Source organism: Oncorhynchus tshawytscha, linkage group LG30, assembly GCF_018296145.1.
Source record: "Oncorhynchus tshawytscha isolate Ot180627B linkage group LG30, Otsh_v2.0, whole genome shotgun sequence".
NCBI classification, from domain to species: Eukaryota; Metazoa; Chordata; class Actinopteri; order Salmoniformes; family Salmonidae; genus Oncorhynchus; species Oncorhynchus tshawytscha.
The window spans coordinates 9566482-9594351 of NC_056458.1; the positions used below are offsets into that span (position 1 = coordinate 9566482).

General features: G+C 39.8%; 2 protein-coding genes across 2 annotated transcripts; both read left to right on the plus strand.

Moving 5' to 3' along the window:
• Positions 1-10167: 10167 nt before the first annotated feature.
• Positions 10168-19833, plus strand: LOC112228793 (FUN14 domain-containing protein 1A). Its single transcript, XM_024394436.2, has 5 exons — positions 10168-10312; positions 13756-13906; positions 14030-14105; positions 17948-18076; positions 18285-19833. The coding sequence occupies exons 1-5, from the start codon at positions 10294-10296 to the stop codon at positions 18360-18362; spliced, it is 453 nt and encodes a 150-aa protein (XP_024250204.1). The 5' UTR covers positions 10168-10293; the 3' UTR covers positions 18363-19833.
• Positions 19834-21299: 1466 nt separating this feature from the next.
• On the plus strand, positions 21300-27660 carry LOC112228792 (lys-63-specific deubiquitinase BRCC36). The gene is made up of 8 exons (XM_024394435.2): positions 21300-21576; positions 24045-24164; positions 24339-24426; positions 24537-24625; positions 24717-24772; positions 24965-25096; positions 26044-26087; positions 26221-27660. Exons 1-8 carry the CDS (start codon positions 21472-21474, stop codon positions 26367-26369), a joined length of 783 nt encoding a protein of 260 aa, XP_024250203.1. The 5' UTR covers positions 21300-21471; the 3' UTR covers positions 26370-27660.
• Positions 27661-27870: the final 210 nt, after the last annotated feature.

Consider the following 27870-nt stretch of genomic DNA (forward strand, 5'->3'; position numbering starts at 1 on the left):
GGATAGCTGCATTTAACCCCGCCTTCTTTCCAAGTAACGTTCAGTTAACCCCTTGATGCTAGACCCTAACGTGTACACATACTGTATGCCTATAAAAATACAATATTCTTTATCTGATGCGTAAAAAATATACAAATACATTCAATAAGAATTTACAACAGTGTTCCAGATTTAAGGAACAGTTTCCCCTGTCAGGTAAGAGAGAGGCAAACACCATTGAGGTCTTAAAAATGTAATTTGAGATAGAAGCCAATGTATTAAGCTGTTCAAATAAAGTTTAGAATTATTATTTCAGTTGACAATTACAGACACTTTAATTTAGTGGACCTATGTTGGGTGTAGCCATAGGGTGTGTATTTCGCAGTATCCTCAGCAATCGGCGTATTCGATTATGCTGAGCCGCGGGGCATCGGGCGAAAGAGGGGTGAGAGGAGCGTCATGCTTAAATTGAACGGTAATCTGTGCCGTTTAGTCTTGTTGCGGACAAGGCAGCATTGTGCATTGTCCAGAAACATACAACATATCTTTTCCATACATTTTTTTGATCAAAATCAATCACTTTTGCATGGGGAAGACAGAATCCTAGTAATTACTTCACGTGCTTAAAAACGTCACTTTTGTTTTGAGCCGATTTCGCCATAGGCTTTGAACGGGGCAGCTGGCTCACGCCCGGGAGGCAACCCAGTTCCAAATCGAAAGCATTCAACTTTCAGCCGATTCTGAACAAGGCTACGCATGTGCCCGGGCGAGATGATTATGATTATTCTTCAATGTACAATGTCCTAGGAGCAATCTTGCAAACAAGATAAGAGAGGAAGTAAGAGGTGGTGTTTGCAAGATTGCTCCTAGGACATTGTACATTGAAGAATAATCATAACCATCCCGGGCAAATCCGAATTTTGAATCTTGGTCCACCAATATTTGGAGGGCCCTTGGGCTCAGAGTCCCATCACTTTTTATTATTATTATACTTGATTTGTATTTTATTTAAACTTTATTTAACTAGGCAAGTCAGTTAAGAACAAATTCTTATTTACAATGACGGCCTAGGCCGGGCATACCTGGACCAACCAAAACCTGGGCCAATTGTGCACACCTTATGGGACTCCCAATAATGGCCGGGTGTGAAACAGCCTGCCACACATCTATCAAAATGGCCATGATCTTACATTTGTCCTCACCTCTATGCAGTGGAACATTACTATCAATTTTATCTTGTTTAAAGCTCTTTTGGCCATCTGGTCTACAATTTAATTAACTTCCACACACAAATGGACTGGGACCCAGTAGAATCTTACTACTACACCCATTCTCTCAATTCTCCATAATAACATGAATTCCTCCAATAGTAGGTCACTCCTATTAGATTTGCCAGCTGATAGACTATTCAATACAGACAGGGGATCTGAGCATGTTATAATTCAGACAGGTTGAACATCCTCAATCTAGTCACTTTACCTCTACCTACATGTACATATTACCTCAATTACCTCGACTAACCTGTGCCCACACACATTGACTCTACCGGTACCCCCAGTAGCCCCACTACTGTTATTTTATTGTTGCTCCTTAATTATTTGATTTTGATTTGAGAGCAACTACTATCTCCAACAGTTCAACTGAGTATACTGACAGTTAATTTGTTAGTCTTCTATATATCTCCACATCAAATTCAGTAATGTAAATCCTTGCTCTGGTGTGAAAAACTGTAAAAATGCTTTAAAACTTCTTCCAATGTAATTGTAAACCAGTTTCCCTATATCACTGACTTCTGACAAATCTTTTATTTTCTTTATCAAGGTTAGATAAACAACAGGATCTGGGACTAACCATGGAGGAACATCCCTAATCACCACAGAAGGGCCAACCTCCAATTCCCTCAAACTACTCTCATCAGCAAGCTTTCCAACTGTCCAACCAAAACCATTGCCTAGTCTAATAGTATATTCCCTACAGTCATCTAGAACAATATCAGTGGGATGATCAACCTCACAGCCTTTCAGCCTAACCCAATAAGCTAATGACAATTTATTACGCTGTATATCCAAAGGAATCTCACCTACCTCTACTAATAAGGCAACTGCTCGGCATCCGACCGTAAGGCGCTACAGAGGGTAGTGCGTACGGCCCAGTACATCACTGTGGCCAAGCTTCCTGCCATCTAGGACCTCTATACTAGGCGATGTCAGAGGAAGGCCCAAAAAAATTGTCAAAGACTCCAGTCACCTAAGTCATAGACTGTTCTCTCTGCTACCGCATGGCAAGCGGTACCGGAGTGCCAAGTCTAGGTCCAAAAGGCTCCTTAACAGCTTCTACCTCCAAACCATAAGTCTGCTGTACAATTAATCAAATGGCCACCCAGACTATTTGCATAGACCCCCCTTGTTTTTATACTGCTGCTACTTGCTCTTTATTATCTATGCATAGTCACTTTACCCATACCTACATGTACAAATTATCTCGTCTAACCTGTACCCCCGCACATTGACTCGGTACCGGTACCCCCTGTATATAGCCTCGATATTGTTATTTTACTGTGTTACTTTTGACAATTTTTTACTTCAGTATTTGCTCAATCTTTCTTGAAATGCACTGTTGGTTAAGGGCTTATAAGTAGTCATTTCACGGTAAGGTCTACACCTGTTGTATTTGGCGCATGTGACAAATACAATTTGATTTGATACAGATGTTGATTTAAATGAACCAATACATATCCTTAAATCTATATACTCGATTCTGTCCAGCCTCTGAAGCCAAGTCTTCGTCGCTGTTCCAAAAACTATACACCCATCGTCAATTGGCGTCCTGATCAGAGCTCTATAAATATCCATCAACGATTGTCTGTCAGCACCAGAGAGTGCATAAGATTCACCACCTTCTTACACTTTGTTTCAACATTTATGGCATGTATATCCATGTCTATCGCTCATTGAACCAAAGACCCAAATATTTGTACTTAAAAACCCTCCTCATAGACTGTCCATAATGAAACAACTGTATATTTTCAGCAACTTTCTTCTTTGAGAAGAACATACAGCAAGACCCGACAATTTAAAACCCCAGTCAATCGACCATCTTTCAACATCCTCTATAGCTTGTTGAATAAATTTGGTCACATGAGAGACTTTCCTTCCCCTCTTCCAAATAGCTACTTCTTCAGCATATAGAGAAGCCCCAATGCCCCTACATACATTCGAAAATACATTGTCAATCATAATATTGAAGAAAATAGGTCTGATAGCACTGCCTTGAGGAATACCATTGTCAACTTCGTAGGCATCAGATAAAATGGATCCCATTTTAACTTGAAAAGATTGATTAAATAAGAAGTCCAAAATCCAGTTATATAATCTCCCACCAATACCAAGTCTTTTTATCTTAATCAGTAGGCTCTCTCCATATAGTGTCATATGCCTTTTCAATGTAAAAAAATACATTAACCATTACTTCTTTCATGACCAGAGTTTTTTCAACTTCATTGCTCACCTTTACTAATGCATCCAAAGTAGATCTATCTACCTTTACAGAATCCACTTCGACATTGACTCAATAAACCTCTATGTTCCAGGAAATAGGACAATCTGTTAACTATCATCTTTTCCATCAGTTTACACAAGTTAGAGGTCAGTGCTTTTGGTCTGTAACTATCAGCACATGAAGGGTCCTTACCAGGCTTTTCAAATGGTAATATTACTGCACGTTTCCAACCAGAAGGTAATTTTTATTTGATTTTTTATTGAACCTTTATTTAACTAGGTAAGTCAGTTATGAACAAATTCTTATTTACAATGCCGGTCTACGTTGGCCAAACACGGACGATGCTGGGCCAATTGTGTGCCGCCCTATGGGACTCCCAATCACGTCTGGTTGTGATACAGCCTGGATAGGTATAACCCCCCCACTTCAAATCGTATTAAATAATCCCAGGAGAACATACATAACCTCATCAGGTATATGGTTAAACATTACATAACACAACTGATTATGATCTTGGGCTGTATATCGACAGTATCCATTTTCTTCAAATCAAATCAAATGTTATTGGTCACATGCGCCGAATAAAACAGGTGTAGAACTTACTGTGAAATGCTTACTTACAAGCCCTTAACCAACAATGCAGTTCAAGAAATAGAGTTGATCAAATATTTGCTAAATAAACTAAAGTTTAAAAAAATTTAATCAATCATAAAGTAACAAGAAAATGTACATAACAATAATGAGGCTATATACAGGGGGTACCGGTACCGAGTCACTGTGCGGGGGTACAGGTTAGTCATGTTAATTTGTAAAGGGACTATGCATAGATAATAAGCAGCAAGTAGCAGCAGTGTAAAAACTAAGGGGGGGTTTGGACCTAGACTTGGCGCTCCGGTAACGCTTGCCGTGCGGTAGCAGAGAGAACAGTCTATGACTTGGGTCTGACAATTTTTTGTTTATAGGTCCTGGATGTCAGGAAGCTTGGCCCCAGTGATGTATTGGGCCGTACTCACTACCCTCTGTAGCGCCTTGCGGTTAGATGCCGAGCAGTTACCATACCAGGCGGTAATGCAACCGGTCAGGATGCTGGTGGATGGTGGAGCTGTAGAACCTTTTGAGGATCTGAGGACCTATGCCAAATCTTTTCAGTATCCTGTGGGAGAAAAGGTGTTGTAGTGCCCTCTTGACAACTGTCTTGGTGTGTTTGGACCATGATAGATTGTTGGTGATGTGGACACCAATGAACTTAATGTACACATTAACATGAGCATGTAAAATCTCACTTGCATTGCCTTATATACTTTGTCCAAATAACCCCACTTTGTATCCTAGCAAAAGTCTTCCCCAACAAGTCTGCTTTTTAAAAATCAATTACGGCCATTCTTTTACCCACAAACCCAGGCGAGATTAATCAAACCCCCTCATTATTAGTGCGTGCACGCCCTCTAGTGGTTTTCATTTTTCTTCACAGCTGAAGTGACCCAGGAAATTTCATAGGACATATCATCTGATATCACTCCATGTCTGCACTCCCCTCCCTGAAGCTTGTGCTTTCCCACCTGTCCATGGAGAGAACCTACAGGAGATGGATAATCCATACAATGGACTTGTAGGGTTCATGCAGAAATTGCTTCTTTTTTTTTTTTTACAAGAATATACTTTTTGGCTCAGAACTTGCATATCATTTGCACTGAACATTAAGTAGCTAGGATTAGAGAATGCAACCATGATGTAAAGGTACATGTGCCACCCTGTCTTGACTTAATCTGTGCTTTGGTTTTACCAACAAAAGCCTGATGTTTTAGTCTGATCTAATACTGGCTCCCTCCCAGTGAACTTCAAAGACAATGTAGATACAGACAGAAAAAAGCCCCACCCACACTCTGGGGTGGGCGGTAGTGATGAGCAGTTACTTGCTGTACTTTGGGCTTCAAAACACTGAAAAGTTTCCCCTCTATGGATGCTGGTGTCAGTATGATTCACCAAAATGTTTATGCAAATGAAAAACTTCTAATGGAGTGCACAGCAAAATAATGAAATTCTGATTTCTTGAAAAGATTATGAGATCACAGGAGGTCAACTTCGCCCCCACCCATCACACTCTCGCTGTTGTAAAAAGTTTTTTTTATGTCAACACATACAAACCATACTTGGAAATGTCCAGTAATATCAAAGGCATAAACATTTGTAATAAGTGTCTTTAATTTTATTTTGTATTATTAAACTTTATCTACTTACTACTTTGTAGCTACTTTGCAACTACTTAGCATGTTAGCTAACCCTTTCCCTCACCCTTAGCCCTAGGGTTCTGAAACTTTTTGGTACACGGACCCCTTTTGTGATAGCAAATTCATCAGTGACCCCCTCATAATCAGAACACAGCGCGAGTGAGATAATAAATTGCATACAAGGAGTTTTACCATGACTTCGTGTACAAGGCCGGAAGTAACAAATCTCGGTTTCTTGGAAGGAACATTTTAAATGTTCAGCTCTTGGCATTGGAGAGAAAAAAAAACAGTTTAAGCTCATTTCCTGCTATTCTAACTTTGGTAAAAAATGTTTATATTAAGATATCCTTCCCATCAATACTGTCCCAGCATCAACCGTTAGGGCCAGTTCTATGACTGTCTGGCAAATGTGTTACAAGCCTGTCATCTTGTGGTCATCGCACAACACCTGTACTGAACTTTCAAGAATAAAGTCGTAACAAGTCTGATAATTCTCTGAACTTTTCAGAAAAAGTTGTGATCTTAATAACCTTAATTGTTTTGTTTTTTAACAGATTCTTCTGAAAGTCTGTAAAAATGTAAATGTGAATATGAAATGTATTCATGAAATAAAAATGCTCCTTTACTGTCTTTTGTTCTTAAAGGAATGCACATCACCCTGGTCATATGGCCTAATCCTTGTTTATTATTTTCATGGCCAGTAGCAAGAGAGAGGACAAAGAACAACACAACTAAAACTTTCACTAACTTGATCTATTGTCTGTAACAAAGAACATAGTAACTACTGTTGTATTCTGTTCTTATGGGAAAAAAAGACAACAGAACATTTGCAAAAAGCACAAAAATCTGAAGTCATAATACACAATCCATTGACAATGTCAAATGAAACACTGTTCTCTCTTATCTTGACACTAAATATTAACCCAGTAAGTATTATGAAGCAATATTATGAAGCAAGTACTAATCCAACTGCTAATGTTTAAAAGAAAATGTGGTTATTAAACTCCCTGCTAATAAAGTTCATAATGACACACAAGTTATGTAAATATTGAGCGTAAGTGCGTCAAAGAGCTACAAGAATTGGCTGTGGGGACATTCCCTAAAAGCTGACTAATTCATAATTCCCATCCAGGTGCCGGGAGAGACCCAGGGGAAATTTGATCGAGTGTGACATTACTAAACCATAGTCACTGTCCCCTCCACTGTCACACAAACTTTTCAAGGCAACCCAGAGGAACCTGTCCTCTCAGACAACACAAACATAGGGCAACTCAATGTTTAAACGACTCTCTTCTGCAACCGAGGAAGTAACCTTTTTCTTCTTAGAATTCGGGGTCTACTGAAGCAGGAAGGATGTGGAGCAATAGGCAGTGCTGCAGAGAGGCACCAAACGAGAGATTCAGGTGGAGACAGGTCCACACAAACCAGCGGGTAGGTCTATGAAGAAATTGTTTCATCTTGAATGTTCATACAGTTTTAATGGTGAAATAATATTTATAAAATAACAAGCTGCAGGAGAATAAATGTATTGCAGCCTCTTGTATAGTTTAAGTCTTTAAAAAGCAACTATTGGCTGTTTCACATATCTAGTGGTTGAAAAGGAATCATCATGAAAGTAGATTTTAGATTCTATATAGTTGGAATAAAATGTAGCTAATTTGTATAAAGATGAAAAGATAAGATTCTGACCCTACATTCATTAAATATGGAAGTAAAGGTTGTGCCATTAACATTAAAAGTCAGATTTGGTAAATGTGACATGTTAACATTAAGCATCCAATGAACATAGACATCACCCATCCTTAATGAACAGGACATTACCTTGTGAGAAATGAATGTGTGAATGAATGTTGTAAAGGTAGTGTGGACACTCTTTGGAAATAAATATGTCAACTCTGTGAATGATAACTGGGGCATGGAGCTCCTTTCTCCGTCCTACAAAGATATAGACACTTTCACTTTAAAACAGCATGTAAAACACAACATGTGAGATTGGGCTTCTGACAAACCTTGCTGCAATGATATGTACTGTAACTCAAAGTTAATGGAGATGTAAAACTGGATTCAATTTTAATAAAGAATATATTATTGTATCTTTTCCAAGGGTTTCTTGGGCTCAAGAAGTGATTGTTTGTAATCAATAAGGCAAACATTTGCCTTTAAATTGCCAGGTTAGCATGGTTAAAATATATGCATTGCCATCTATTTTTATTAAAGAGAATGGTTAGATTTTCACAGCTCAAAGATTGGAAATATTTTAATTGCCATTGACCTGCAGGCGCCTTCAAGACGGATCTGAACTCTCAACATGGATCACTAACACCAAGATGTCCATGGCTCACCCAGTACTCAGTGTAAGGTCTGTGTGATCAAAGTACAGCTACATCTGATTACTGGGTCAGTAATGACATTATAAGCTGCATGTGCCCAAACTGAGCACATCAATAGGTATGGGGACCATTATGCCAACTGTATTCTTGTTTAATAAAACACACCTTTGACTAAGTACAGTGTTGGTTATTATTTATTGGGGTCTGCTAGACTTGTGTGAACATGCTTTGAACATTAAATGAACACTCAAAATTCCACAACTTTGTTGCTTTGGGATTTTGGGGGAATTAAATTTAAGATATACTAATATTTTTGCAAACATACTTTTTAGGTGGTTTGACACTTTACTCAGACAGTAATGAAATTCGATGGGAAGACAGGCAAATGGGAGAAACAGTGGGATGGTCAGTGGGAATGCTCTGCACAGGAAATACTAATTAATGGTTGATGGCAGGGGTTAACCAATCATAGATTGCAGTCTCCTTGTCCATAGACTGCTTTCAAAGTAATGACACAAACATTTTGTCTTTTGTAATTTTGGTGAACTATCTTTTTAAAAATAGGCCTGGAAGAAAATCCCGCTGGCTCTCCAGGAGGGTTGGCCACCCCTAAGCTATTTCTCAAGTGATGGGTATTTGAAAATGTTCTTGTAATAACAATACATTTCTCAGAAACAAATCACTCAACCTTCTATCACTCAATCTAATCAATATTCTAGTGGTTTATGCCTACTAGTTGAAGATTCTTGCCATCATCTTACTTTCCATAGAAAAAATATGAAGCGTTGTGAGTCACCCTACCATCTCTGCCTAGCATGTGCACAGAGCTAAAATGTTTTTTTTTAAATATTCTAGGCCTGGATAATTTTATATCCAATGCTTATTTGTAGGAATTATTCAAAACTGCAAAAATACATAGCCTCAAATAATTCATTTTCAAATATCAGATTCCAAATCTATGATAACACTGCCAAAATTGGGAAGAAGAGGGATAATAAAATACTGTTCGTGTGGGGAATAACAGTAGTGTTCTTGCTGACAAGCACACTAACTACCCTTTATTTTAGCCCAATGTTAAGAATGAGAATTGTTCAACTGATCAGACTAAATAAAGTAAATTGATAATAAAATATCCTGAAGACAAGATTACATCAATCTTCCACTACAATAAACCAAATGCAACCTTAGAGGTCCTCAATGATGTCACCATTGCCCTTGATTCTAAGTAAGATTGTGCTGCTATTTTTATTGACTTGGCCAAAGCTTTTGATACGGTAGATCATCCCATTCTTGTGGGCCGGCTAAGGAGTATTGGTGCCTATTCGAGGTCTTTGGCCTGGTTTGCTAACTACCTCTCTCAAAGAGTGCAGTGTATAAAGTCAGAAAATCTGCTGTCTCAGCCACTGCCTGTCACCAAGGGAGTATCCCAAGGCTCAATCCTTGGCCCCACGCTCTTCTCAATTTACATCAACAACATAGCTCAGGCAGTAGGAAGCTCTCTCATCCATTTATATCCAGACGACACAGTCTTATACTCGGCTGGCCCCTCCCGGATTGTGTTAAATGTTAAATTAGCTTTCTTTGTGTCCAACAAGCTTTCTCTACCCTTAACCTTGTTCTGAACACCTCCAAAACAAAGGTAATGTGGTTTGGTAAGAATAATGCCCCTCTTCCCACAGGTGATATTACTACCTCTGAGGGTTTAGAGCTTGAGGTAGTCACCTCATACAAGTACTTGGGAGTATGGCTAGATGGTGCACTGTCCTCTCAGCACATAAACTCAGCAGAGAACCTTGCTCTCCATTCAGCTCCACTCTAATCTTGAGGGGCGTTACTTTAAAATGCAAATCCTTACATTGCTAGACCGCAAGATAGGACAATGATAGAGATTCCGTGCTTGATGTTAAATTGCGGTCTCAGTTGCTTCTATTTCAAAATGATTTGGAGCACAGTTGAAAAGTTAACATACTATATACAATGAATTGATTAGAAAAATAAAATCAGTACTTCCCAATGCGTGAGATATAAGAGGTGGGCGTGTGAAGAAAGTCAATATGTGTAGTGCTAGGTCAAAAAACAAAACGTACACCCAGGGTCCCACGACCGAGTTTGGGAAACCCTCAATTGAGCTATGGTCTAACACCAGGAAGGTAGGATGTGTGTAAAGGCCCTATTCATCGAAATGGTACGGGCCAATTTTGTGATGTAACACGTGACATGTCGGATGGGCTGGGTTACAACCAAATGTATTGAGAAACATGGCAGAGAAGAATAAAGGTGAGAAACAAGTTAGCAATATCAATATTTTAAATATATTGCCATCGCTACCTATATCACAAGATGTAGTCTTTAATCTGAGTAAAGAGGTCAAATACCATCAAACAAATGCAGTTACGCTAATGCACATGAACACGGTTGTCCTTCGGAAGGTTAGCTGGCTAAGGTAGAATGTGTAACGTTTTATGCTAATAATCGCAGTTAGCTAGCAAACGGATAGTCGAAATGCGGACCAGCGTCCTTCGTTTGCTAGTCCCCACGCCTGCTATTCAGGGTGGGAGTGCTACTTATTTTGTCAAATGAGATGCTTACTAACTCCATGTTGCTAGCTAGGTTCCAGTGGCCTGGGTGTGTTGGTTGGTTGGTAGCTAGCTCTGGTAGGCTAACTACTGAACTAGCTAGCTACAACATTTTACATACTACGACAAACATTGGGCTAGTTCAATCACTTCGAAAATGTATTACTCCTTAGCTGTTATGACATTACAGTATGTCTGACTGTTTACTGACAACTGCGGAGGTCTCATATGGGGTGGCTAGTGTGAAGGAAGGCCATGTTATAGGACCCCGCCTACTTGTTTTACACTGAACCAAAATATTAACGAAACATGCAACAATTTCAAAGATTTGACTGAGTTACAGTTAATAAGAAATCAGTCAATTGAAATAAATAAATGAGGCCCTGATCTATGGATTTCATATTACTGGGAATACGGATATGCAAATGTTGGTCACAGATACTTCAAAAAAAAATTTTTAAGGTAGGGGCATCGATCAGAAAACCAGTCAGTATCTGGTGTGACCACAATTTGCCTCATGCAGGGTGACATCTCCTTCGCTTAGAGATGATCAGGCTGTTAATTGTGGCCTGTGGAATGGTGTCCCACTCCCCTTCAATGGCTGAGCGAGGTTGCTGGATATTGGGGGGAACTGGAACACGCTGTGGTACGCGTCTAACCAGAGCATCTCAAACATGCTCAATGGGTGACATGTATGCAGTCCATTAAAACCTGTCATTTCCAGCTTCCAGGAATTGTGTACAGATCCTTGCGACATGAGGTTGTGCATTATCATGCTGAAACATGAGGTGATGGCGGTGGATGAATGGCACGACAATAGGCCTCAGGATCTCGTCACTGTATTTCTGCATTCAAATTTGCCATTGGTTTAAAATGCAATTTGTGTTCGTTGTCAGTCATTTATGCCTGCCAATACCATGACCCCACTGCTACCATTGGGCACTCCGTTCACAATGTTGACATCAGCAAACCACTCACCCACACAACACCAAACATCTGCCGGTATAGTTGAAACTGGGATTAATTTGTGAAGAGCACACTTCTCCAGCGTGATAGTGGCCATCGAAGGTGAGAATATGTGCTTCACTGAGATGGTTTGTGCAGAAGTTCTTTGGTTGTGCAAACCCAGTTTCATCAGCTGTCCGGGTGGCTGGTCTCAGACCATCCCGTAGGTGAAGAAGCCTGATGTTTAGGCCCTGGGCTGGTGTGGTTGCAAGTGGTCTGCAGTTGTGAGGCTGGTTGGACGTACTGCAACATTTTTACAATTATGATGGAGGTGGTTTATGGTATAGAAATGAATGTTAAATTCTCTGGCAACAGCTCTGGTGGACATTCCTGCTGTCAGCATGCCAATTGCATGCTCCATCAAAACTTGAGACATCTGTGGTGTTCTGACGACACCTGCACATTTTAGTGCCATTTTATTGTCCCCAGCACAAGGTAATCATGTTTAATCAGCTTCTTGACATGCCACACCTGTCAGGGGGATGGATTATCTGGGCAAAGGAGACATGCTCACTAACGGGGATGTAAACAAATTTTGTGCACAAAATTTGAGAGAAATAAGCTTTCTGTGCGTATGGAACAGCTTGTGGATCTTTTATTTCAGTTCATGAAACATGGGACCAACACTTTACATGTTGCATTTTTTTATATTTTTTGTTCAGTGTATTTGTAGAATCTTCTAGTATCACTGATAATGCCAAGAAGGGAGGGAAAGGGATACTATTTGAAACTATTAACAGGACAATTCCATAACTGAATGAAAGGGTTACACTGTTTTGCAGGATATGTCAAAGATTTGCTGTCTGCCAGGCCAGTGTGTGTGTTCTTGACCCAGACAAAGCTGGGTCAAGCATTAGCTCTACTGAGCTAATCACAAGTCTGTCTGACTGAATGAGAAATCGATACCCATTAGATGTCTTTGGGCTGGTCTATTTTAGGCTTGTACTTAATGCAGCTTTTCCCATTCTTGGTCCTCTAGGCCCCAAGAGGTGCATGTATTATGTTTTTAAACTCAACATAGCGGCTTCAAATGATCAAATTTGTTAAAAAAATTATTTTATTTGACCCCTTTTTCTCCCCAATTTCGTGGTATCCAATTGTTTTAGTAGCTACTATCTTGTCTCATCGCTACAACTCCCGTACGGGACGGAGAGAGAGAGACGAAGGTTGAAAGGTTGAAAGTCACGAAGGTTGAAAGTCATGCGTCCTCCGATACACAACCCAACCAAGCCGCACTGCTTCTTAACACAGCGCCATCCAACCTGGAAGCCAGCCGCACCAATGTGTCGGAGGAAGCACCGTGCACCTGGCAACCTTGGTTGGCGTGCCCGGCCCGCCACAGGAGTCGCGATGGGGACAAGCCTCTCTAAGCCTCTCCAATTGATCAAAGTTTGACGAGTAGTTGATAATTTGAATCAGCTAGGTCAAAAACCAAAACCAAAAATATACCAATTCCATGGCACATGGTTCATGAACTGATACACAAAACAACGCTGGATTCAAAACTTAGTTTTTCATTTAAAATTATTATACAAAATTCTTGCAACCAATAGAATGCTCAGCAGATTTTGCTGCAACTATACAGAATCATTACATCACTTGTTTTGGTACTGCTCGTATGTAGCTTGTTTTTGAATAATTGTAACATTTACCTGGAGCTAACTCTGTAAATAGCACTGCTGGGTGATTTGAAAAGTCAGTAAATCGAAAAATAATATAATACTCTTAGCAAACATTTGCTTCTTTAATTTGCAATCTGTAGACTATGTCAATAGAAAGGTTCAGAACTTTGGTGAAATAGCACAGTTAAATGTATATAGCAAATGGAAATCGAAACTGGATGGTGGGACTAAAAATAACAAAAGATAACTAATATAAAATATGTCTGTAAAATATAATGTCTGTAAAATGTATGTATAAGCTGGGAGTATATGTGGGGATTGGAAATTATGCAGATCTACCCCCTAAAACAATCACCTAACTTAACTGTCTGGCATCCGACATGGCGTAAGATACACAATGCACACATTATTTCTACTGTTGAGGCCATCCAACATGCATTTCAGTGTCTTGCAAGGTCATGTGAGCCAAGGACGATTAAGCGTATGACACATTTTTAATTATGACTTGTTCTTCTAGATAAGAGTGAGGAGACCTTTGAAGTCATGGACGTAGTGGAGTATGCCAAGAAACAGAGATGGTGGAACAAAATATTTGGCGAGAACTCTGGGCCCGTAGCAGAGAAGTATAATGTTGCCACCCAGCTTGCCATTGGTGGAGTGTCTGGCTGGTGAGTCGATCAGTCCTGAATGTGTTAATATTAAACAGAACTAAGCCATGAGAATCTGGTGGTGAAATTTAACCAGTTAAATTACTTGGCAGTTCTCTGTTTGATTGCTGTGTTTCCTCTTAGGTGTGCAGGGTATTTGTTCCAGAAAGTTGGGAAGCTGGCAGCTTCGGCAGTGGGTGGAGGCTTCTTTTTCCTTCAGGTAGGGTTCGACTTCTTTACGTCAATTTATTTTCTTGTTTTGATAATCCTTAGTTCTAAATGACACCTGACCAATTTATTGAGCCACATTTAACACAGATTCTGACACTGTGTTATGACCATAGACTATGGCCGTGTCCGAAATCTGGCTTGCCTACTACTTATTTAAACTGCATACTGTGTACTAATCATACTACATACTCTTTAGAATGTACTGTTTAGAAAAATAAAAAGCAGTAAGTAGCTAATATTAGCACACTAGGCTCAACCTACTGAGAATGCAACATCTAATGCACAGTTGCGGTGATTCCTACCATTCGTTAATTTTGGTACAGCGCGTCCCCTTAGCTGTTTATCAGCTGTTGTCAAACTCACACACAGGTTTGACAACACACTCAAAGATGAATCTCTGGCCACCTGAGGGGCACAGCATTCTAAAGCACTGCATCACAGTGCTTGAGGCATCGCTATAGACCTGGTTCAATCCCAGGCTGTGTAACAGCCGGCCATGAACGGGATACCCATGAGGTGGCGCACAATTGGCCCAGCGTCGTCCGGGTTAGGGGAGGATTTGACCGGCTGGGATTTCCTTGTCCCATCGTGCTCTAGCGACTCCTTGTGTCGGCCGGGCGCCTGCAAGCACCCTTCGGTCGCCAGCTGTACAGTGTTTACTCCGACACATTGGTGCGGCTGGCTTCTGGGTTAAGCGAGCAGTGTGTCAAGAAGCAGTGCGGCTTGGCAGGATCGTGTTTCGGAGGACACATGGCTCTCGACCTTTGCCTCTCCCGAGTCCGTAGGGGAGTTGCAGCGATGGGACAAACCTGTAACTACCAATTTGGATATCACGGAAAAGGGGTAAAAGTACAAGAAACGGAATAGCAAAAATACTATTCTCTTCTTCAAGTGTACAGTGAATTCTACTAGATGAAAATACAAAATGAGTATGACATCCTGGCATTTAAAGCATCCAACATTTTAGAATGTCAGAAACTACTATGGACAATTATGGAATGTAATACATGGAGGATATCAATAGCCCTTTGTATGGAACATATGGGATGACAAATACACTGATAGAAATTAGTTTGCTCTAATTATTTCTCAATGTTTGTTATTCTCAATGCAACCCTTGCCTAAGTACTTAGCATTAGGAAAGTGTAAAATGTGCTCTCAAAAGCTTTAATAGTATTTTTCACGGTTAAAATGCAATATTTTGTTACAAGCTAAAAGTATCATTCTGGGAGAAGTAATCAAGTGAATTGTCTTTTAGAATGATTTTGTTTGTGAGGGCTTTGTGTGTGTGAGCAACAATACTCAATGAACACCTATTTTAACTTAATATAATACATCAATTAAATCAATTTAGCCTCAAATAAATAATGGGAACATGTTCAATTTTGGTTTAATAATGCAAAAACACTGTTGGAGAAGAAAGTAAAAGTGCAATATGTGCCATGTAAAAAAGCTAATGTTTAAGTTCCTTGCTCAGAACATGAGAACATATGAAAGCTGGTGGTACCTTTTAACATGAGTCTTCAATATTCCCAGAAATTTTAGGTTGTAGTTATTAGAGGAATTATAGGACTATTTCTCGCTCTATATACCTTTGACTATTGGATGTTTTTATAGGCACTATAGTATTGCCAGCCTAATCTCGGGAGTTGATAGGCTTGAAGTCATAAACAGCACTGTGCTTCAAGCATTGCTAAGAGCTGCTGGCAAACACAGGAAAGTGCTGTTTGAATGAATGCTTACGAGCCTGCTGCTGCCTACTACCGCTCAGACTGCTCTATCAAATATCAAATCATAGACTTAAATATAATATAATAAACACACAGAAATACGAGTCTTAGGTCATTAATATGGTAAAATCCGGAAACTATCATTTTGAAAACAAAAAGTTTATTATTTCAGTGAAATACGGAACCGTTCCGTATTTTATCAAACAGCTGGCATACATAAGTCTAAATACTGCTGTTACATTACACAACCTTCAATTTTGTCATCATTACGTAAAATTCTGGCAAATTAATTACGGTCTTTGTTAGGAAGAAATGGTTTTCACACAGTTCGCAATGAGCCAGGCGGCCCAAACTGCTGCATATACCCTGACTCTGCTTGCACAGAACGCAAGAGGAGTGACACAATTTCCCTAGTTAATATTACCTGCTAACATGAATTTCTTTTAACTAAATATGCAGGTTTTAAAAAATATACTTGTGTATTGATTTCAAGAAAGGCATTGTTTATGGTTAGGTTCATTGGTGCAACGACAGTGCTTTTCTTCACAAATGTGCTTGTTAAATCATCACCCGTTTGGCGAAGTAGGCTGTGATTTGATGATAAATTAGCAGGCACCGCATTGATTATTTGCATTGCTGGACAAGCTAGTTAAACTAGTAATATCATCAACCATGTGTAGTTAACTAGTGGTTATGTTAGGATTGATTGTTTTTTATAAGTTTAATGCTAGCTAGCAACTTACCTTGGCTCATTGCTGCACTCGCGTAACAGGTGGTCAGCCTGCCACGCAGTCTCCTTGTGGAGTGCAATGCAATCGGCCATAATCGGTTACCGATTGTTATGAAAACTTGAAACGGCCCTAATTAATCGGCCATGCCGATTAATCGGTCGACCTCTAGCATATACCCAGGTGGGTGATTGAACGCTGAACTGAGGTCCACACTCCAGTCCAGTTGGTGATGGTAATGCACCTTAAAGTTGGTTTTCAACCGACATATAAAGTTCAAAGAAGATGAAGACTGAAGGAGGAAAGATTACAAGAATCTGTGGCTTAATTGCCGGAGTAGAGGACCTTGTGCATTTCAGATAAAATAACAGCCCAATGTTTATATCCCTGAACAAATGATCTAGCTAGCTAGCTAAATGGCCATGAATGTTTCATGTGTTTCGACCTGTCCCCAAATTAATATGAGGTTGAGTTTGTTTTGATATTTCAAACTGCGTGTCCTCATCGCGTCTGATGTGGAAGGACAAAATGAACATGCACGCGGACACACCTGGTCTAGTCAACATTGCATTTATGCCTTGTATCATATACATGTTTTGGAATATTTGTTATCTGTATATTTTTTTTCTTGTTATTTTCATTGTCATTTAGGTCATTATTGTGGAGTCACTACAATGTTGTTGATCCATCCTCAGTTTTCTCCCATCACAACCATTTAAAATCATTAATCAGTTTCCTTACTGTCCTGCAGCTCAGTTCAGAAGGACAACTGCATCTTTGTGTCTGGGTGGTTTTAATACATCATCCACTTGATAATGATTAACTTGACCATGCTTAAAGATTTAGTAAATGTTTGATTTAATATTGTAACCGATATACCAATCACCGAGGCTGTTGAAAGCTCCCTGGTCTTTGTAGTTGAATCTGTGCTTGAAATTCAATACTTGACTGAGGGACCTCACAGATGTATTTATGTATGTATTGGGGACAGAGGAAGGGGTAGTCATTCAAACGTCATGTCATCCCCTATTATTTCTCATAGTCCATATAACTTTTGTGATTAGTTAAGCCAAATGTGACTTCTGAACTAATTTAGGCTTGCCTAAAAAAAGGGGTGAATACTTATGGAACAAATTCATTTTTTAATTTGTAAACATTTGTAGAATTTTCTTTTCACTTTGACATTATGGCATATTTTGTGTAGATCAATGACAAAAAAAAATACAATGAAATCTTTCAATCCCACTTTGTAATGCAACAAAATTGGAAAAAAGTTCACGGGGGTGCATACTTTATATAGGCACTGTATCTCTATGGTTATGATGACCAAGTCACATTGCCATTATTGGTGGGTGTGATTCATTTCCTTCTAGATTGCCAATCACACAGGATACATCAAAGTGGACTGGAAGAGGGTGGAGCGTGATGTAAACAATGCCAAGAAGCAGCTGAAGTTGAATGCAGAAAAGCCCACTAAGGAAGTCAGGACAAAAGTGGATGAGGTAAGGGGTTATCATGGTCTATTACAAAATGGTGGATGTTTCTTCTCTGATTCATGTTTTAGTATGCTCAGGACTAAAATGATTTTGAAGTCGTCCACAACTTTTTTTTTTACTCCAGAGTATAAAAGAGAACAACAATGTTAAAGAGCAATACTCTGCAAAATTTTACCATCGATTTAAAGGTGCTTTTTCTTTTTTGTCTTACCAGGTGCAGACATTTGTGAAGAAGAATATTATCCTCACAGGAGGTTTTGCTGGGGGATTTCTGCTGGGCTTGGCCTCTTAAGAGCCTCTCATTTCGGTCTTTACTTAATATTTTTTGTCTCATACAAGGCTGAAAACAGCTTAAACCTAAGCAGCTATCTAGATATGTAAGTAGACTCCATTGATATCATATGTCAAGCAAATTCATAGGCTTGGTGGGTTTTGGGGCATGTGTCAATTTGAAAACAGCCTTTTAGATACTATGTCTGTGGTTAACGTTTATGCATGGTCTATGCACATATGGCAGGAGCATTGGCTTTAATTTTTCTATGGGTTGTTTTGGTATGGTACTTATTTGAGAGATTGTTCGGATCCACTTCAATAGTTTTATCTGTATGCATTCAGTGGAACTCAGGGTTCTCCCCAGGAATTTTTTTAAACAATGTGTTTCTGCTGAGTATGGCTGGGGGGTGGCCCGGAGGGGTGTAGTGCCCCCCTTTGGACTCAGTTTATTTATTTATTTATGACGCACCTCTAACTGACATTTCCTGCAATCTAGAGAAAAAATGGCCTATGATACATAGTGGAGCAGCGCCTCTCACATTCTTTGGGGAGAACCCTAGAACTGGAGCAAAGCCCTTTAACATGTTTTGTAACATCTTTCATTTTCTAAGTTAAGATCAACAAGGTTGTTATTTGTTTAAATGTTACTTCAAACCGAAGGGTTTGAGTTAAAAGCATGTACATGTATGAGTAAATATTGTATGACAGGACTAGGCCACAGTAACGCAAGTTTGAATGGTATTTGAAGTTATATTCTTACCTGAAAATCAGTGACATTTAAAAGTATAACTCAAAGAAAATCATGGGTGCATATTAACCGTCCCCAATAGTATTGACTTATGCAGTGCAGGAGGTTGCGTGTGAAGTATTTATTTGAGACCAAGGAGTGAGACGGCAAGACTGGACATATGATTTGGCTTTCTAATTCCCTGCTTAAGAGTGAGACGTGTCGTGTGTAAGTACAGGCTGTGCGCATTATCAAAAGCTAGGGTGTATTCATTATTTGGATTCTGTTGTAAAATGTAGTGCAACGGAACCTGTTTACTCCAAACAGAAAATGTTTTGCAGTGAAAACAAGTTTGTTCTTTCTGAAAAATTCAGGTAGGTTCTGTTTGCTTCCTCGTAAATGTTTTTTGTTGCAGCGCTTTTTGCAATAGACCAAACATTTTACAACAATCAGGCTAATGAATACACCCTTGCCTAACAGCATACAAGGCTTCTGTTTCACAAACAACTATGGACAATTATGAATGTAATACATGGAAGATATCAATAGCCATTTGTATGGAACATATGGGATGACAAATACACTGATAGAAATTAGTTTGCTCTAATTATTTCTCAATGTTTGTTATCCTCAATGCAACCCTTGCCTAAGTACTTAGCATTAGGAAAGTGTAAAATGTGCTCTCAATAGCTTTAATAGTATTTTTCACTGTTAAAATGCTATATTTTGTTACAAGCAAAATATATCATTCTGGGAGAAGTAATCAAGTGAATTGTCTTTTAGAATGATTTTGTTTGAGTTTTACTGACTGCGTCCTCCTAGGATAATTGACTGTCAATATAAACAACTCTATTACATTACAACACGGATGGGCAACTCCAGTCCTCGGGGCCTGAGTGGTGTCACACATTTACCCCGGCTAACACAACTGTGACACCAAATCAACTAATCATGATCTTCAGTTAAAAATGTAATTAGTTTAATCGGCTGTGTTTGCTAGGAATGGGTTAAGTGTGTCAGCACCCCGGCCTCCAAAGACGGGTGTTGCCAATCCCTGCATTAGAAGCATTGTCATTATATTCTACAGTTTCAAGTGTCCGCAATCATGTCAGGATGCAGTAGGGCTTTTAGGCTCTGTTGACTTCTGTTCCCTCACAAACCCTAAACTATCAAAATAGAGTGGCACACTCCATATATAAACTCCCAGTAAATTATTGGGTATTTACCAACATTTTGCATCACTGTGCCTTTGTCAGGCTAATGTCATGAATACTTGAACCAGGTTATGTAGACAGTGCAATTAGTGTAACCAATGACAATAGTGAGGGGTGTGTCATAATGATTAAGTTAATTAGTGAAACTATTCAACAGTTTATGGCATATTAAATATTAGGCTATTATCATATAGAAACATAATTTAATATTGTGCATAATATTAGCATCAACATACATTGTTTTGTATTTGATATGTTACATGTAGTCTTTTGGTTCAACCTTAATGCATAATAAGCATCTTCAACAGTGGGAACATATTAGGTGTACGCTAATAAGCTGTAGAAAGAATATACATTTGAAACTTGTTCATTTGCAAACCCTGAGCAGCAGACTTCTCACCTGCATGCTCACAGCACATTTGCTTAGCGCTTATCACATCACCGCACCTGCTCTCTCTGTACTTGTTTGCCTGGAAGAAAAACACAGTGGGCCAAGTTAATGTAATACATGAAACTCAATCAGATATCAAAACATTTATTCACATCATATAAATAGGTAGATAATGCTGTGGAGGGGGGGGGCCTACGAGGGTTTTATAAATAAGCATCAATCAGAGGGTCGTGCGACGGGTACACAGAGATGACCAGTTTACAGAGGAGAATAGAGTGCAGTGTCCGATAAGGGCCATTTTTGGACATAATTAATTACGTGGGCAAATATTATGACCCATTAACCACCAGTAGATATTACAATTATAGATGTTAAACTCATGATTTTATACCTGTTCTTCAAGATTTACACAATATTTGCTGCAAACGTCTCCCCGGAATCCCAGGTGTTTACTCAAATGTCGTCCGACTGGATTGGCTGCGCTACGGACATTGCTGATTAAATTGCAGAATAATAATTATATTATTTTGTTTGTCTATAAATGTATTGTTTTTGTGGATAACGCACGACTATAAAAAGTGTACGCTTTTGAGCGCTAAGTGGTAAGTTTGTTACACTAATGTAGGTAGGACCACAGACTTTACCAGCCTCTTGGCAACAACGGAATATTGTTTCTGTAACAAGTTTTGATAGAAAAGTCGCTGACAAGCTAGCTTTAGCTTGTGAAGTTTGAGAGATAGCTTGTAGTAATTGATCCTATTTTTTTTAGAGAACAAGACCGTTCTAGTACTATAACATGGCAGTGAGCGCAGTTCACCTCGAATCAGATGCTTTTTTGGTTTGCATGAATCATGCATTAAGTACCGAGAAGGAGGAAGTAATGGGACTCTGCATCGGGGAGGTAACGTTTGCAAGCTAGCTATTTAGCTAAATCATTTGATAGCAAGCAATAACTAGCTAGCTACCAGTGGTGTGTCCAGAACATTTGAAATGGGGTGGCCAAAGTGGGGCATAGACCCAGTTTAGGAGGGCAGGGCATCATATTTTAATGCAAGGTGTATTTTTTTCAATGTAATTATGATGGTTCGACATTACAGGTATAATATGCCGATATACTCGGGCTAACGCAAGTTAGCATTGGCCCGCGAAACTACCTCTTAACTTCCTTCATACTGGACACATACAAATGGTATCCACGCGTTCACCTGACTCTGGGGAAGTGGATGAAGCTTTTTGGAAAGTTTGATGTGGGGGAGAAGGTGTGGTGGAACAAGTATCGTTAGCATTGTTATGTATCTTGCTAGTTGTATCGAATTCTCAGTTAGCTGTCCAGAGAAAGGTTGAGTAACATTAGCCAATTTAACTGATCAAATCATTGAATTCATGGTGTGAAAATGAGCTGGCTAATAAAGTCAGACAGCTAACTTGGATGAGATAACGTTAGTAACCTAACCAATTCGCTATAGTATTAACTGGTATGCGACTCCTTGCTGTTCCTCAAGTTATAACGTGTTAGTTGCTTACTGGAGCCTGGCAATCTGTGAAATGTTAACTAGCTAACGAACTAACTACTATCTGTGAACTAATGTTTTCCCTCTAACGTATCTGGTACATTTTCAGAATGAGAGAATTATGTGAAAATTAGGCGTTGCTTGTTAAACAAGTGGATTCAGGGATGAAGTGGAGCTGGAGCTGGGCCTGGTTTAAGCTGGATGCCACTATAGAGTTGAAAGGAACACCACACACTTTCCCTCTCTCACTTTTTAAATATAGTGTGGATAAAACGGGGTATGGCAGGTGTACTCTTTGCCTGAAAGAGAGCCTTTGTTGGCATGCTCTGCTGGCACATTGTAGATCAGATGTCCACAGGCAGAAAGTGTATAATGTAATAATGTGCAGTGTAGCCCAAATATATTGCCTTTGTTGTGTTGAACGTGATAGTAACACGTGTGTGAGTGGGGGGGCTTATTTAATGTTTTACTCAGTGAATGTTATTTTGGCATACATGTAGCCTTGTGCACTTGATCGATGTCTACTATAGTGGTGACTATAATAGAGCAAAAATAGACTGCCTGTTTGTTTCATTCTATTTCTACTTTAAGTTGTTTTTTTGCCCAGGTGCAATATTTAGATGTGTGTGGTCACAAACATTCTATCATAAAGGCTGTCTTGGCTAACTGCAATATTAGTGTGTTGTTTTTTTCTCAAGACTTGAGTGTCATTTGCTGTAAAGTCTAGGCATCAAATAAATTGCTTTCTTTACATTTTTTAGCTGTGAGTTAGGTTCACATTAACCACTTTTTATTTTACACACACAGACTGATCATGTAGATATTCTTTTGTTGTTTAATTAGTTAAACCTGCATTTCCCCCTAGCACAGATTCTTTTTTTGCATGTTTCGGGGCAGAAAAAAGTGTCATCTTTTTGGATCCCCACCTGACACTATTAGAAATCCATTACTAAAGTCTTGTTACGGTGTTTGCATTCAAAGTCAGGATTGTATATAAGGGTATTAGCATACAGCAGTAAATTCACTTGAAAGTGCCATCCAGTGTGAATTATACTGTGAGATTCTGGAGGTTTCTATTTTCTTTTTAATGGGACATCCTACGTGTGCCTGCACACATGGGCTTTATAGCAAAGATGTAATTTAACAAAATTGGTTACCTTTTTTAATGTGTCAAAAACATAATGACTGGTTGTGTTCATATCTGATTGTCATACGAATCACTCTTAAAAAAGTAGGCTACCTGTGCATGTTTTTCTACTCCAAAATAAATCTAGCATTTGAACACTGCACTGTGCACCCGCCATTTGAATGGAAAGGGACATCTATTACAAACACCATACGTGTAATGATGCTAAGCCTACAAAGTGGCGTGTATTCAAGGATGCCAAGTGAAGCCAGGCTTTTTACAATAAGGAAACAAACATATACAATTATTACACATTCATGTCTCTCTGTGTTTCATAATTTTTCCTCAATTCACAAGAGGCGGAATCTTATTTCACTAGAGAAAGCATCTGAGCGAGGCAAACGGCGCCCCTCTGTCTTAGTATCTGGAGCCCAGATGCTTTCACTGTTGAGATTGACGGGTCTTTCTGTCAAAATTATCAATATGTTCAGAGACGATCAATCAGAACTCAGAATTTCTGGGGGTGGCCAATCAGATTTCAGGGGGGACCCTGGACACGCCTCTGCTTTCTACATGCATGCATATTATCTACCTTTAATGTACCCTTTGTTACATTCATATTCTCAATTGGCCTATACCTCCAACTTGGTATTAGGGGCACCTGATATTGATTCTAGCTGGCTACCCTGTTAATTCTTCTGCTTTCTAAAGTCACCTGGTTTGTTTACATAGGTGGACACCAACCGCATCGTCCACATTCATTCTGTTATTATTCTCCGACGCTCGGACAAGAGGAAGGATCGCGTGGAAATTTCGCCTGAGCAGCTGTCTTCAGCGGCAACCGAAGCGGAGATATCCTTTGTGCGATGTCTCATTCAATAACTTAAATCTCTGTCTTCTGGTGGTGCCTTGCAGGTCAGTGTGACATACTCCGTGAAAGAGATGTCAGTGTGACAGATAGCGGTATCATAGAATTCCTGAGGCCATTGTCTCATTTTGATCATCAATTTCCTTAGTAAGAGCTACAGGTTGGCTGAAATGACTGGACGGCCGATGCGTGTAGTTGGTTGGTACCACTCTCACCCCCACATCACTGTGTGGCCATCACATGTGGGTAAGAACCAGAGCACCCCTCCACCACATCAATGCCACACTGTTAGTTCTCAATGTCGTGGCAAACTTTTTCAGTCAGAGTGTCTGAAAATCATTCATTTTCTACAACAGATGTGAGGACACAGGCTATGTATCAAATGATGGACCAGGGCTTTGTTGGGCTGATATTCTCCTGCTTCATTGAGGATAAGAACACAAAAGTAAGGATTAATGACAGCTATTTAAAAATATATAATGTCATTTTGATTTACAAAGGGCCGTCGAACAAATTCAATAATTATTTTATCTTAGACCGGTCGAGTTCTCTACACCTGCTTCCAGTCTGTCCAAGCCCAGAAAGGCTCTGAGTAAGTATGCCCCTGTTTGGACACCACTGTTTGTGGTGAAATGAATATCCTATCCAGATGTTAGTTAAACAAAATTAAGTGTTATTAGATGATTTAATTATTTCTCCCTCATGACTATTAATCAGACAAAGATTTAAATGATTGTCTTTTGACACAAATACTGAATTACATCCCTGATCTGTGTTGATAAAGGTACGAGAGAATCGAGATCCCAATTCATGTGATTCCACACGAGGCCATTGGGAAAGTGTGCCTTGAATCAGCAGTGGAGCTTCCCAGAATCCTCTGCCAGGAAGAGCAGGACACCTACAGAAAGATTCACAGGTAGGTTTCCTCAGAAGCCCAGAGGAGCATTCAGTTTGGTTCAGAGTTGGCTACGTTGCGTGACTGTTTTTACTGAACGACATGTTTCCCCAAAACAATGTGCACTGCTCTTCAACAGCCTTTGATGATGTGTGATTGCTCTTATTTGGTGGGTGTGTGGCGAGCTGTGGCCCGATCAATATGGGTGTGACCATTTGAAATCGCAAAACTTGTGCAGCCCACCATACACAATCGCCCTCTGGGCCACCATAATGACACCGTTATTCAACTGGTCATTCAGTACAATTCCATTTTCCGTTGAATTAACCAATAACAATACCATTTTGTCGTACTGAATGCACCCCAGGGATCTGACGTTTTGTTCGAAAGCCTGGGGAAGTGTTCCTCAGGGAGACTGTAAAAAGAGGGGGAGTCGAGATGGAAGCTAGTGACGCATTGGCACTTTTCAAACCAGTGTGATATTTCGTGTGGGTGGAGCTCTGAACGAAGGTTGTATTTCTGATCATTTGTCTGACTTGCAACACTAATGTCGCATAGGCTACTAAAACTTTGTCGAACACGGTAGTAAAAAGAGAGACAAAACAAGGAAAAGCCTCTCATGGGGGAAAATGTAATTCTACTCAGTCATTTAAATGGGAGCGTTAACAGCCAGCGCTCCCATTCAAATGCAAAATCCGGTAATAAACTTCCAATAGTCAAGTCAACGAGATGAGATTTGGATGGATGGCCCCGCAAGACTAACTGGTAGGTACCTCTGATTTGGAGTGTGTTGAGCCCCCTCTGCAATTGCCTTTGCCACGCAGAAGATATTTCCCCTTTGTCTACCATAATAAACAAAATTGTCTTGCAGCAAAGACTGGTTTCAGAAGAAAATACTAGGAACTCAAGGCAGCTCATTGTGTATTGCTCATTGTTAAGAGTAATTTCAGGATTTCATTTCTTTGCAGCTTAACTCAACTGGATCCGATCACGAAGATACACAATGGCTCAGGTTGGTCTCTATGTATTTGTTGATAACTGATATTTAATTGTGTCAGTATGCATATTAATATCCCCAACGATGCATCCATGTCTTGACTGCTTTCTTACTCCACTTGACGTGTGTGTGTGTGTGTGCGTTTCAGTCTTCACTAAGAACCTGTGCAGCCAGATGTCTGCTGTGAGTGGTCCCCTGCTGCAGTGGCTGGAGGATCGTCTGGAGCAGAACAAACAGAACATCATTGAGCTGCAGCTGGAGAAAGAGAGACTAACTCAGGAGTTGGCAACCATGTGAGAGGGAGAGAGTTAAGAAATAGACACGTGGGCCTACCGAGTGGCGCAGCAGTCTAAAGCACTGCATTGCAGTGCTTGAGGCGTCACTACAGACCCGGGTTCAATCCCGGGCTGTGTCGCAGCCGGCCGCGACCGGAAGGCCCATGAGGCGGCACACAATTGGCCCAGCGTCGTCCGGGTTAGGGGAGGGTTTGGCCGGCCGGTATGTCCCATTGCGTTCTAGCGACTCCTTGTGGTGGCCTGGGCGCAGTGCACGCTGACTTCGGTCGCCAGCTGTACTGTGTTTCTTCCGACACATTGGTGCTTCTGGGTTAAGCGAGCAGTGTGTCAAGAAGCAGTGCGGCTTGGCAGAGTCATGTTTCGGAGGACGCATGGCTCTCGACCTTTGCCTCTCCCTAGTCCTTACGGGAGTTGCAGCGATGGGACAAGACTATAACTACCAATTTGGATATCACGAAATTGGGGAGAAAAAGGGGTAATGTTGACATGTTCCTCATAGTGCCATAGACCTTCTAACACGAGAGCAAGTGACTAAGTGAATCTCCTCATTGCTAACTGAATGCCACCACACACACCTTAGGGAGTGTTTTCCTGTCATCCTCTGTGTACTATTAAACACTACTGTATTTATGAGAACATGTCACTATTTCTCTTTATTTTAGTTCTTTGGCTCTGATTATTGGATGTGTTTTTCCATATTGCTGATATATTTATATTTTGAATGGATGGTGCAATGTCCTGTGAGCATGAAAGGATGTCCCGTGTGAATTGCCAATTCAAAATGTTACAACATAGTATATCCAGGTATTTGCTTATTATAAAGTTTTAAAAAAAAAAGTTTTTCAATTTCTATGTTGCAATATGTCATGCTTTATTTGTGCTCCAAGTTAAATCAAAGCCATCTCCTTTGACAGCTATTGGATTTCTTGTACTTATGAATGTTTTCATAAGGTATTTCATGGAAATGTTCCAAACCATTAACTTTGTCCTCTCCTGCAGAGTTTTGAGTCCTGAGTGAGGCATTTTGTCTGAAAACCTCAAATGTTGATTCTCATAGAAGGGCAGAGAGACAATTTTTGTAATTAACTATTTCATACGAGATGGGGGAGATGGGATATTGCTTTATATCCGTTTGGAAAATACAGCGTTGTTAGCTAAACGATGTCCACATGTGAATGTATGGTGTAACCATCGTAGCTTATTTAGCAGCCATTGCTTAGTCATTGTGTGCCTTGTCATGCTTGTACAGGTTCTGTTGTTTTGAGGGATTAAACAGATTTTTCTCTTTATGACTCACCGTCTTAAATGTTTGTGTCAGTTGACTGAAGCCATACCAGTTCCAAATCTAAAAAATTGGGCGAGCAGTTTAAGTAATGACTGGCTTCATCTATCATTACACCAAACACAATCAAAAGTAAATGTTGTTTTTAGTTCAGGGATAGGTCAGCATGGCACCAACAGCACATTTTGACGTTGATTGGTTAAAATAATAATAAAAATTT

Coding starts and splice junctions, on each gene's coding strand:
- LOC112228793 (XM_024394436.2), top strand. Junction 13,907..14,029: donor ATTGGTGGAGTGTCTGGCTG/GTGAGTCGATCA, acceptor GTTTCCTCTTAG/GTGTGCAGGGTATTTGTTCC. Junction 14,106..17,947: donor GAGGCTTCTTTTTCCTTCAG/GTAGGGTTCGAC, acceptor ATTTCCTTCTAG/ATTGCCAATCACACAGGATA.
- LOC112228792 (XM_024394435.2), top strand. CDS start 21,472: ATGGCAGTGAGCGCAGTTCACCTCGAATCAGATGCTTTTTTGGTTTGC. Junction 24,626..24,716: donor TTGAGGATAAGAACACAAAA/GTAAGGATTAAT, acceptor ATTTTATCTTAG/ACCGGTCGAGTTCTCTACAC. Junction 25,097..26,043: donor ACCTACAGAAAGATTCACAG/GTAGGTTTCCTC, acceptor ATTTCTTTGCAG/CTTAACTCAACTGGATCCGA.